The following is a 13,445-nucleotide window of genomic DNA, read 5'->3' as shown; positions in this document are numbered from 1 at the left end:
TCGGTGGTTGAGCTTTTGCCTTTGGCTCAGGTTGTGATCCTGGGGTCCTGGGACCGAGTCCCACACTGAGCTCCCTGCGTGGAGCCTGCTTCTTCTGCCTATATCTCTGCCTCTCATGAATAAACAAACATGATTTTCATCATCCCCCCCCTCGCAAAACCTATACCCATCAGCAGTCACTCCCCAGTCGTGTCTCCCCATAAACCTCTGACACCAACTAATCTATTTTGTCTCTATGAACTTGCCTATTTTGGACAATTCATATAAAGAGAATTATGCAATATATAGTCTAGTGTCTTAGCATATTTTTCAAGGTTGATTCATGGTATACACTTTGTTCCTTCTTTTTTTGACTATTTCACTGAATGGATATATCATATTTTGTTTATCCATTCATCAGGTGATGGGCATTTAGGTTGTTTTTACTTTTTAGCCATTATGAATAATAATGCTATGAACATTTGTGTTACCAGTTTTCATGTAGACACAGGTTTTCAGTTCTCTTGAGTAGGTTCCTAGGAGTGGATCAGCTGGGTGATGGCAACTGTTTAACCTTTTGAGGAAGTACCAAAATATTTTCCAAAGCAGCTGCACCATCTTATAGTCAAACCAACAATGTATGAGGGTTCCAACTGCTTCACATCCTTGCCAACACTTGTTATTAGACAATAACTATCTCTCTGATTCTAGCAGTTCTAGTGGGTGTGAGAAGTAGATCTCATTGTGGTCTTTGATTTGTATTTCACCAATGACTAATGACACTGGCATATTTTCCAGTGCTTATTGGCCATCTGTGTACTTAATTTGGAGAAATATCTATTGAAATCTTTGCCTATTTTTAAATTGGATTGTCTTTTTATTACTAAATTGTAAGAGTGTTTATATATTCTGAATAATGGTCCCTTATCAGATATGATTTATAAATATTTTCTCTTGGGATGCCTGGGTGGCTCAGTGGTTGAGCCTTTGGCTCAGGGCGTGATCCTAGAGTCCCGAGATCGAGTCCCACACTGGGCTTCCTGCATGGAGCCTGCTTCTCCCTCTGCCTGTGTCTCTGCTTCTCTCTGTGTGTTTTTCATGAATAAGTAAATAAAATCTTTAAAAAATATTTTTTCTCTCATTCTGTGGGTTGTCTTTTCACTTTTTTGATAGTGACCTTTGATAAACAAGTCTTTAATTTTGATGAAGTCTAATTCATCTACATTTTCTTTGAGTGCTTATGTTTCTTGTGTTACAGCTAAGAAACCATCACATTTCCTAATCTAAAGTCATAAGGACTTATGACTATATTTTCTTCTAAGAATTTCTTAAGATTTTATTTATTTATTCATGGCAGACACAGAGAGAGGCAGAGGCACAGGCAGAGGGTGAAGCAGGCTTCCTGTGAGGAGCCCGATGGGAGACTCAATCCCAGGACCCCAGGATTACACCCAGAGCCGGAGGCAGACACTCAATCACTGAGCAACCCAGGTTCTCCTCTTCTAAGAGTTTTAGTATTAGTTAACAGTTTGATCCATTTAGAGTTCATTTTTGTATGTGGTGTGAGCTAGGGGATCTAAACATTTTGCATGTGCATTTCTACTTGTCCCAGTGCCATTTGAGTCTGGGTGGCTCAACAGTTGAGCGTCTGCCTTTGACTCAGGGCATGATCCCAAGCTCCCCGGATTGAATCCCGTGTCAGGCTTCCTGCATGGAGCCTGCTTCTCCCTCCCTCCCTCCCTCCCTCCTCCTCTCTCTCTCTCTCCTGCTTCTCTCTTTCTCTCTCAGTCTCTCATGAATAAATATTTTAAAGAAAAAAAATGAAGACTGTTCTTGGGACACCTGGGTGACTTAGCAGTTGAGTGTCTGTCTGCCTTTGGCTCAGGGTGTGATCCCATGGTCCTGGGATCGAGTCCCACATCAGGTTCCCCGCATGGAGCCTGCCTCTCCCTCTGCGTCTGCCTCTTTCTGTGCCTCTCATGAACAAATAAATAAAATCTTTTTTAAAAAAATAAAGGTTTTTCTAAACTCTCGATTTTATTCCAACAATTTAAATATCTTAAATATCTATCCTTATGCTAGTACCATATCATCTGAACTAGTATAGCTTAGTAGTAAGTTTTCAAATCAGGAAGAGTCAGTCCCCCAATTTGATGTCCTTTTTCAAGACAGTTTTGACCATTTCAGGTCTTTTCCATTTCCATGTAAGTATTAGGATTAGCTTGTCGATTTGCACAAGGTAGTGTGCTAAGATTCTGATAGCGATTGTGTTGAATTTATAAATAAGTTTGATTAGTACTGTTATCTTTACAATATTGTCTTCCAACAAATGAACAGAGATCTTCTCATTTATATGCTTTAAAATTTCTTGCAATGGTCTTTTATAGTTTTCAGCAAGGACGTGGAATGCAATGTTGAAGGGAAGTGATAAGAGCACACATCTTTGTCTTATTCCTGATATTAGGGGAAAAGCTTTCAGGCTTTCACCATTAAACTATGTGTTAGCAAAACAAAAAAACAAAACAAAACAAAAACTATGTGTTAGCTGTGTTTTTTGTAGATGCCCCTTACCAAATTGAGGAAGTTTCCTTCTATCCCTAGTTGTTGAATACTTTTATTTTATCATGAAAGGAGACTGAACTGTCAAAAGCTTTTCTCCATGTACTGAGATGATCATGTGGGGTTTTTTTGTCCTTTATTCTATTAGCATGTTGTAGTGTTTACTACAACATCATTTTTATATGATAACTAACCATATTCTCCTGAAATAAATGCCACCGTTCCTGTTCCTTTCTATGTTACTGGATTCCACCTGTTAGTATTTTGTTCTGAACAGCATAAAGCTTTAAAACATTTAAGATAATACCATGTATATGCTTTTGTGTCATTATGTATCATTTAGGGACATATACATATTTATAAAGACATAGGAATGAAATGCAACAAATTGAGATAGATAATCTGGGAGACATAAGAGATTTCAACTGGACAAGGGCACAGAGGAGGCTTTAACTATAATATTTTATTTCTTAAACACAATTGTATTTGGGGGTTCTTGGGTGGCTTAGTTGGTTAAGAAACCAACTCCTGGTTTTAGCTAAGGTCATGACCTCAGCATCCTGAGATGGGAGCTCTGTGGGGGCTCTGCCAGAGCAGACAGTCTGCTTAGGATTCTTTCACCTGGCTGCTCTCTATTTCCTTCTCAAATAAATATCTTTTAAAAATATCTAACTGCATTTGTAACATTCACGTTAAAGTCTTTTTATATAACTGAAACATTTTAAGTTTGTTTTGTTTTTTTTTTTAAAGAAAGTGTGAGGAGGTGGGCAGAGGGAGAGTTGGCTTAATTGACTGAGCCACCTAGGCACCAACAAGGCATGTTTAAAAAATTATAAAATGTTTCAGAGGTGCCTGAGTGGCTTAGTTGGTTAAGCACTGGACTCCTGATTTCAGCTCAGGTCATGATCTCAGGGTCCTGAGATCAAGTCCCATATGGGCTCCTCACTGAATGTGGAACCTGGTTAACATTCTTTCTTCCTCTCCCTCTGCCCACACCCTTGTGCATGCACATGCATGCACATCCTTGCTCTCAAATACATAAAAGCTTAAAAACAAAAACAAACAAAACCCATAGATTGTATTTTCCCCTTAACTTTTAAATAGTGGATAGGAAAGAAAGCTTGTTGGCCCTCTGTATCATATACAATGCTTCTGCTCTTCAAGACTGAAGAAAATACCAACTACTAATACATTTTGTCTGAAATGCCCACTCCTCTTTAACCTTCAAAAAACATAAGGTTCAAGGTTAACTTCCAGGCAGAGTTAACCATATACATTTACTTCTATTCCTATGCAGACACATATTCTATTATATTATGCTTACCTTATCTTTATATCTGCCTTCCTTACTGAACTATGAATCCCCTAATATCCCAGAATCAGATCCTAGCAAGTACCTGGTAAACACCAGGCACTCAAATGTTTACTGAATAAATTAAGTATGAAAGTAGGCCCCAACAATTCAAATTCTTATTAAAAGACAACATTAGTACATTACTTTAAAACTCAAAAATTCAAAAGTTATATTAAAGTTATATTCAAAGTTATACGATGAAAAGTTCAGAGCAATCCAAAGTGATGATGACTGTAAAGATCTGTGTTCCAGTCCTGGCTCTGCCAACTGGCTATGTGATCTTATGCAAATCATCTTACCTGTAAGGCCCTCCCTTTTCCACCTATAAAGTTAAGACATTATTTCCTGAAGGTTTCTATTAGCTCTAAAATTCCATTTCTGAATTTTAAACTTTGTACTTAGATAAAAATATTTATATAGGGAACATTTTGTTGTTTTGACAGCCCAAAATCTTTTCATATTTGAGAGAATCCCAAGTAGGTGGGATAGAGCCCCCTCTCAAGTCCTAGCAGTTAGAGCATGACACCTAATTTAAGTGAGGTTAATTAGACACTTCTAGTAGAGGATATGAATCATGAGGAAATAATAAAAGGCACAAGATCTTTTGGAGATTATTCTCCATGATCTTGAAGGAGCTGAGTGTCCAACAGTGCAATCAATCCAGGGAAAACAAAACCAGGGATGCCTAGGTGGCTCAGCAGTTAACCATCTGCCTTCAGCTCAGGGGGTGATCCTGGAGCCCCAGGATCGAGTCCCACATCAGGCTCCCTGCATGGAGCCTGCTTCTCCCTCCACCTATGTCTCTGCCTCCCTCTCTGTGTGTCTCTCACGAATAAATAAAATCTTATTAAAAAACAAACAAACAGCAACACTGACCTAAGGAGATTATTCCTACAGCAGGTCTTGGCCAACCTGTATTCTGACCTTCTTGTCAATGCCCTGAGTGACATAACACCTTTAATTAATCCCTTTGATCAATGTCTTTTGGCTTAAGTTAAGAACCCTAGCCAGTATAATTTATACTGATGTCCTGATGAAAAAAGTTTAACTATATTTTCAAATTTTTAATTTGAATTAAAAATTGCAAAACAGGATTCACTGCTACCACTGCAAATGCATAGAAATGGGGAAGGAACTTTACAGTAGACAATAAGATCTTTCAGGAGAAAGCAAAAGCAAAACCACAGCTAGACTTGCTCAGAACAATTCAGGCATACAGGGAACCAGTTATGACACTTTTCTGGACTAGCAAGGCATTCTTCAATAAAAATTAAGCACCACCCGTGAATGTCATTCTTATCACAAAATGAAGGGCAGAAATGCCTTATTAAAAGTACATCAGAAGCTCATAAAATTACACTGTAATAAGATTTCAAGAAAATTAAACTATATGACTATATGCAATATTTTTAATGGCCGTCTAAGGTGGTACAGAGCTTCTGATCCATTGCTTAATCAACCTCTCCTATATAATTAAAGGTCACTAGGTGGCCTTGATTAAAATTATGAGACCAAGTCTCCAGAGGAGGAGAAAAATGTCGTGTGAAGGCACGACATTCATTCTTGAAATAGCACAATCTAAATGCTGGTGCAAGACTGCAGCATGAAATGCAAATGATTCTTGCCCCCATATTCAACAATCTCTGAAAGATCTCAACTTCGAAATGCTGACATGCAGACATAATTAGCACACAGGTGCCCAAAGTCTCTATCATATATGTGAAGGAAGGAAAACCTCTCACCATACATCTCTTTAGCCTGCTGTGCCAAATCTTGTTTGGACAGGGTGGGTGTCTAAACTTTGTTATCTAAGAGACTTAACAAGTAGTAAGAAAGGACAAAAGAGATTATTCCCAAAATAGTAACAGCAGATTAGTAAGAGGATCAAGAAAAGACAGCCAATGCTTCTCTTTCTCCAAAACTAAAGTCATTTCAACAGATGAAAAAGGCTGGGCTGAGAGGTATGAAAACTGAAGGCATAAAACTATTAAAACAAAGTAATAAGTATAACCAGATTTGGCTAATGTAGGAGATCCTGCCCTCAGTAGAGTTTGATACAAAGGTCCAAGATTATTCAAATGAAGCCATTCCTGTAATTAGTAATTTCAGTAAAAAACAAAAACAAAAACAAAACTGCATTTCATATGATCCCTTCCATAAATTCCAAATTACTGTTAAAGTCAAAGACTTTTATTATAACTGTCAAGAGACAAAAGAAATATAAGACATCAGCTGATTCACTGCAATTCTGAGCCAACTGGTTAATGGTAAAATAATGAAGACAATGTCAAAAAATTCAAATCAAATTTTACGTAGTTCTGATCATCTAAGAACGGTATGTCAGTAAAAAGAAATCTTCAAGTGACAGTGACAAAAAGAAAAAGGACTTTTTGTTAATCATATATCTAATACTGAAAAGTTAAAATTGTTCTAAATGCTTTGAGAAACAAAACTGGGAAACTGAACAATTTTCTTTATGAAACTTTACTGGCACTTATTTACTCAAATTTCTGGAGCAATGGACTGTAACTTTTTTAAACAGAGGAGGGGTTAATGGAACATTTTCCCCTAGCCTTTCATATTTCTTAACTTCCTTCCTCTTTTTGTTCCTGTAATTTTTTTTTAATGTTCCAAAGCAATAAAAAATTACTACTGTATTTTTCCATAAGATCTGCTGTGGGCTCACAGAATAAGTGATTCTACACCAAAAACAGTGATTGAAAAGTTATTTTGTTTGACTTGTATAAATGAAACCAATTGGGTAAAAATGCTAGACCAAGCATTTAAAAGACCTGATTTCTGCACCTGGCCCCCATCAGTCAAAATCACTTTGTACAAGTTACTTCTTTTTCTCAAATTTTCTTGCTGTTGCTAGAAAAATGAGATTCTATTTGTTAAGATGTTCTTAAGCACAAGAGAACTGAAAGCAAGGTTAGTCCTTTTCCTTCTAAATAGAAACTTAAATAATATAAGAAAAAACACATACCATGTTAAATCACACATTCAAAGAGAATACAAGAACAAGATGGTACAGAAACAGCACAAGAAGAACCAAATGCTGTGATTTAGAGGCCATGGGACAATCATGCTCTTCTTCCATTATACAATGAAAAAAAATGTACTTGTCCCGAGGCACATTCAACTGTACTCCATTATGGAAGCCACTCAATATCCTTTCACTAGAGCAAACAAAATCTAAGATGTACTAAACTAGCTATGACAAAACTCAGCAGTGGCTCCTTTAAAGCAAATTGAATACTTAACAAAGAAAGTTAACCCGAATCCAGAATACTTTATTCAATAAAATAAAATACAAAATATTAGAAATATGAGAAATCTACAGAACCACTTTACAAACAAGATGTAGTTGAACAGAGTATTTGTCTCTATAGCAAGACAACAAACATTTGTAAAAAATCCTCAAAATGGATACCTTCGTCAAGTTTTAAGTATATGACTGAATTCAGGCATGAACTGGAAAATGAAGTGCTAAATGAAAGCCTTTACTAAATAACAACTCTGGAGGGCCAAAAAAGCATCTTAAGTGTTCTGACTGACCTTAAGTCTAAGTTTATGAAATTCCCAAGTGAGTTAACAGCAATACCTCTTCAGGAGTTGGATTAGAATCAAAAATGTTTCAACTGTCCCCAGGTTTCAGAGACAGCCCAAAGAAGACAGAGAGGAAAACAGAATGAATACAGGGCCTGGTCAACTGGTCTCTCTGTCTGCCTCAGTGAGTAGTGACTACTGGCTCAAATGTTTATCACATTCATCTTTTACCTTGTTTTCTTCTCTGGCTCCCACTAATGGAAGACCTACTAAACCGAGGCTCCAGGATATATTGTCCATAAAAACACATGAAGTAGGCCAAAGAATGTCATCTACCACCTAGGCCCCTAAATTTCCACCCCAAAACATCTTCCCTCTCTTTTGCATCAAATAATTTGCCCTTTTCTGGTCTTTCTCTTTCCTAAATAGATCCAACTGGGAATTTTCCCTTCAAATATGACTACTGTGGAACATGAGTATATCATCTCACGAAATCAAGCAGTTAATTGATCAAATCTCAAATTCAACCAGTTAATTGATAATTTCTTAATTTAAAAGTTTTCCTTCCATAAATTAATTTCTCATACCTGAGATTGTTTCATTTGACCAATGGACAAGCTGCAACAGAATACTAACAGAAATTAGGTACACTACCTATCATCCTTTATTAGCTTAACATTTTTGTGAATAAGATTGCTGTTATAATTTTAAATTGCATTTATATCCTCAAGGTGGACATTCAGTGACTAGGAAATTTTCTTATTATACTAATGTAGGAATCAAAACCACAGTCTAGGGCCAAGCATCTATTTTTGTAAATAAAGTTTTATTGGGAAACAAAAATTTAAGGGAGAGAGGGAGAGCAGTTTAGGAAAATCAGAGATACTGTGAAGTGAAAGCTAAATCAAATCAGAGCTAAATCTCTAAGATTACTTGAAAACTGTTACGGGCTCAGATTTAAAACCATATATTAACAAATTCAATCAGTGGTACTGCATTTTTTCACACAGAAGTTTTGATGATGATGACAGCGTGATTTCAGAGCCTAATGAAACAGTATTCCCTAAGTTCTAGCTAAAGCAGCAGAAAATTGACCTAATTTTTGCAGGTTAAAATGTCTGGGGGCTCCTGGTTTGTCTGAGGAAGACCAACCCCTTCCAGCCTCATTATTCTGCCACAAGAGTCACGGTAACAAAAGAACTCTCCTGGCGTTTCTCGTGAAATCCCATTTGGAACGAAGTATTTTGTAATTGCATAATCATACCCTTAGGTCAAATTTAAAATCTGCTTTGAGCTTGCACCTTTCGGGATGAGTTAAAAGATCTCGTGAACAAAAGGTTACATGCCTTCAGCACCTTATTTATTTTTTACAACGTTATTTCTTCCGTGTCATGCCCTCTATTCAAAGTCTTCCCTCCTACACTAACCTATACTTCGTTATTTCTAACCCGACACGTGAAATTAACACAGAGGCAATAAACACACACACACACACACACACACACACACACACACACAACGTGGTCTGCTAAAGCAGGATCAAGTGACCGCACCGCCACTTCCAAGTACCACCCGGTAAACGGGAGACACCGAGCCAAAAGCAGGCCCCTGGGTTCGACGTGCCACCCTCCGGACCGGCCCGGCCCCCGCCCCAGCGAACCCGAACCACCTCGCCTCCGGTCTCACCTCTGCAACTCCTCCTCCTGGATCCTCTCCTCGTCCCACACGAACACGCCCGCGAGCGCCGCCATCAAGGCAGAGGCATGGCCAGGGCGGCCGCGCAGCCGGCGCCAGAGGCGTCCGAGGAGGACGCGGCGCGAGCTCTCCGAGTAGAGGCGGCCGTACAGCTGCGCGATCTGCTGCGCGCGCCGCACGCGCAGGCCCGTCACAAAGCGGCACTGATTGGCCAGCAGAGCGAGCAGGCCCCCGCCCCGCGCCCCCGCGCGCCCAGCCGCCGCCGCGCCCGCCAGCCAGGCGGCCAGGGCCGGCGGCCTCCGCAGGAACATGCCTGCGCGCGCCCCGGCCGGACCCCCTTGCCCCGCCCCCTGCGCCCGCCGCGCGCCCGGAGGCCAACTAGGCCTCCCTCACGGGGCCGAAGGAACGATCCCGGGAAGCGCGGGCGGCCTGACGCCCAGTGCCCCTAACTGGCCGGCCCCGAACTCCTCTCACGGTCTAACAGGCTTTCCATCTATCTCTGCAGCAACCGCTGAGGAAGAATCCCCTCTGCGGAGAGAGTCGGTCATGGCACAGCCGCGGGGGTGGCCCCGCAACCGCTGCAAGGGGCGTTCCTAGGCTCGGGCCGCGAACCCGGTGGGCCGGCGGCCGGTCAGCCCTGTTGGCCCCCCCTGCCTCCTTGGCGTCCTCAAGCCGGCGCCAGGGTTCGTGCTGGAGCGCTCCTGAGAAGCAGTGAGGTGGGCGGCCCAGCTGCGGCAGCAGGTGAGGTCCCGGGTGTTCCGTGTCCACCACATGCGCTGCCCGCCTACAACCTACCCCCTTCACGGACGCCCGGGCCCTGATTGGGCGCGGCCCGGACTCCTCGGTGCTGATTGGCGCTGCCAAGGGCCCGTCACCGCTCCTTCCCGCCCCTCCGCGCAGCGTGCCGGACCCCTAAGCTAGCAAGGTAGGTGGCGCAGCAGAGAGCCAGTCAAGGGCGCCTCACAGAGTGACCCACAGACCCTGCCGCCGCCGCCATCATCTTCCGGCCACCCGACCCCACCCCGCTGAGGGGTGCCACCAAGTGCCAGTTAGGTTCCTGCGCGGTGCTCAGTTGGTCCGAGAGGCGGGAGAGCGTCGTCTCTTTCAGTACTTTGAATGAAGAGCGGGCTGGGGTCTCAGCATTGTCTCTGCCGGGTGCTGAGGGTGTCCAGGTTGGGGGAGTGGGAGGGGGCTGGACGGTGTGGACGCCCTGGTGAGTGGGAGACCCTGCGGAAGCCCAGAAGTAGCTACGGTCGAGACCTTCGTCCATCTCTCCCGGGCTGGCTCTCGCGGAAGCGCCCCAATTACCCACGGTACAGAGCCGGGCTCCGAGGGTGGGCGTCAGCACTCGCTAGAGCGGGCCGTCGCGGCATCCTTAGAGCCCAGGACACTTTACCGAGACCTAGGTGGGCAGGTGGCCTGTCGCAGGCCGGAAATGAGGAAGCCTCGTGGTAAAAGGGTAGCAGAATGCCAGTTCGACTGGTGGCTGTCCCATTCCCTTTGACTCAAAGGTGCCAGCGGAAGGGTGAACAGGTTTCCTGAAACCTACTTGCACCACCGATGAAGGACATTAAACTATTATTATTCTGTACCCAATCTCATTAAAATCAAACTGTTGGAGGTCTAGTAGGAAAACCTTACACTAAATTGTTTCCTTAATTTTTTTACATCCATATTAAGTGCCTTAGGGACAAGAAAAAAAATACTGTAAAAGGATGTCTTGAACAAAAGGGGTTGTGCTCATTCCAACACTGCGTTTAGAAATTTAACTGTAGCTATTTGAGCAATTGTAGATGTTCTTAATAAACGGTGTTTCTCCAAAAAGAAAAAAATTAAGCTTTACTAGAAGCTGAAATTTAGATCTATCCTATCCAGACTGTCTGATTTTACTCTGGGAATTCGTATTGATATTTAGTTTTCCTTGAAAGCAAGTAAGGAGAAGGGGAATATAACAGAAAATAGTATTTGAAGCTTTGATGAGTCAGGCTTTTTTCAGTGATGGCCAGGAGGGAGGTATGGGGAAAGAAGATGAACTTTCCTACTGTCTTGCTTCCCTTGATTAAAAGCTTAGCACTTGTACTCCGTTTGTTTTATTTCTGTTTTTGTTTTATCAAAATGTATTCTCAGGAACTCCAGCCAAGCCCCTCTAATCTGGCCATTTTTCTCCATCTCTACGCCTCTTTTCCTTCAGTACATAAACACAAGTCCATCTTCAAAAAAGCTTTGAAAAAGAAAAGACTTTTAGGGACACCTGGGTGGCTCAGCGGTTGCATCTGCCTTTGGCTCAGGGTGTAATCCTGGAGTCCCAGGATCGGGTCCCACATCGGGCTCATTGCATGGAGCCTGCTTCTCCCTCTGCCTGTCTCTCATGAATACATAAATAAAATCTTAAAAAAAAAAAAAAAAGACTTTGAGTTCCTCTTTCCAGATACCACTTTTTTTTCCTTTAGCACTTAGAATTTTATTTTTTTGTTTTTGTTTTTAAAGATTAATTTATTCACGAGAGACACAGAGAGGCAGAGATATAGGCAGAGGGAGACAGAGAGGCAGAGACATAGGCAGAGGGAGAAGCAGGCTCCCTGTGGGGAGCCCAGTGCAAGGAGGGAGGGAAGGAGGACTAGATCCCGGAACTCCAGGATCACACCCTGAGCTGAAGGCAGACGTTCAACCACTGAGCCACCCAGGTGTCCCTGATTTTGTTTTTTTAAAGGATGGCATAAATATGCTTGCTACCTCCATTTCTGTACCCACTTATCAATTCTTCCTTTTTAGAATTTTATAAATCAGTTTCTTCTACACCATTCTCTCTTCTACTTTTTTGTCTAGGCCCTAACAGCATTCTGTAGCCTGACCTCCCAATCTATTATCAACAAACTGCTTTTGCTTGTGTATACCCAGAACAAATTGAAAAACTTTATTCCCTTTGTATATTTGACCCAAATTCTTCATCATGAGCTTGTAAGTTAGGTTCTGCCATTCAGACCCATCAAAGTTGAGTAGGCCCAGCAATAATTCCTAGTAAGATAGAAGTAGTACATCCAGAATTGGGTATGAACAGGATCAGAGGCACAAGTAAACTAGGTGGCCTAGACATCCATATCTCCTACCATTTGTGGACCAGTGTCTCTCCATCAGCTCATAGGTATAGCTGCAATAGGAAATGGGGTCATTTATGACCAGCTGACAGAGGAAGGAAAAAAGCAATACTTGATTTGCAGTTGGTCAGAATGGTTTGTGGGTGCAAGCAGAAAATGAACTGTGGCTGTACTATAGCCTTACGTTGAGGTGATCTTGAAAGACAGTGGCCAGGGTAATTCTCCCAATAGATAAATCCTCTCAGTGGGTACACCTGGCCATTCACTTTGTGTGGAAAGAAATGTAGCTATAGAATATACACAGACTCATGGCACTAGCAGTTGGCTTGGCTGTTTGATTGGGGACCTGCTAGGAGAAAGATGAGAAAGATGAAGGACGAGAAGGTCTGGGAGAGAGGGTTGAAGTATGCAGATGCCCACCAGAGAGTATTTACCATGAAAGAGGCACTAAACAACCAAGTAGAAAGAATGACTCACCAATTGATGTCAGCCAGATGTGACCAGCTACCTCAGTACCAGTACAATGGGCATGTAAATGGAGTAGCCGTGGTAGCAGGGATGGGAGTAATACGTGGACTCAAGAGCATGGGCTCCCACTCACAGAAGCTGATGCCACTGCTGAATGCCCAGCCTTGTGGCAATGAATCCAATGCTGAACCCCCCAAATGGCAGTATTTCTCAAGGAGAGCAACTAAGTACTAAGTATCTACTACATTAGATACTTTCCATCCTGGAAATGGCATCAATTTATGTTAGCTGGCATTTGCCACATTCTAGGTGTAGTTTGCCTTCTTCCACTTGCAGGGCCTCAGCCAGCACCAATATCTTCAGTGTTGACTGAGTGTTTGACCCACTGACCTAGGATCCCAGATAACACTGTATCAGATCAAAGGACCCACTGCACAACAAAGGAGGCATGACAGTGCACATGACCATGGGATCCACTGGCCATATTACATTCTGTACCATCCAGATGCCAACAAGAACAGAAGGAATGGCTTGTGAAGGCATAGCTGAGGTTCCAGCACAGAGATGCTGCCAGCTAAGGATGGGGTACCACCTTCCATGGCACAGTGTACATTCAATTCGACAGTCAATATGGTGCTATGTCCCAATAAGCATAGATAGGCCCAGGGAGCAAAGGTTGGAGGTAGGAGTGACTTCACTTACCATTAACCCCAGTGATTCCATTTGGGTATTTCTGTCACTGCAGC

General features: G+C 42.2%; 1 protein-coding gene across 2 annotated transcripts in view; it reads right to left on the bottom strand.

Annotated features, from left to right (window-relative positions):
* STARD7 (StAR related lipid transfer domain containing 7) overlaps nucleotides 1-9,462 on the bottom strand; it is a 28,466-nt gene extending 19,004 nt beyond the window's left edge. The window contains exon 1 of one of the 2 annotated variants that reach the window (XM_025454028.3): nucleotides 9,128-9,462. In XM_025454028.3, the coding sequence (XP_025309813.1) occupies nucleotides 9,128-9,447 (320 nt within the window). In that variant the 5' untranslated portion in view covers nucleotides 9,448-9,462. The remainder of the gene's footprint in view (nucleotides 1-9,127) is intronic. The other variant, XM_025454026.3, reaches the window with a different exon arrangement.
* Nucleotides 9,463-13,445: the final 3,983 nt, after the last annotated feature.

This window comes from Canis lupus, chromosome 17, assembly GCF_003254725.2.
Source record: "Canis lupus dingo isolate Sandy chromosome 17, ASM325472v2, whole genome shotgun sequence".
Taxonomy (NCBI): Eukaryota; Metazoa; Chordata; class Mammalia; order Carnivora; family Canidae; genus Canis; species Canis lupus.
This window is presented reverse-complemented; position numbering and strand designations above follow the sequence as displayed.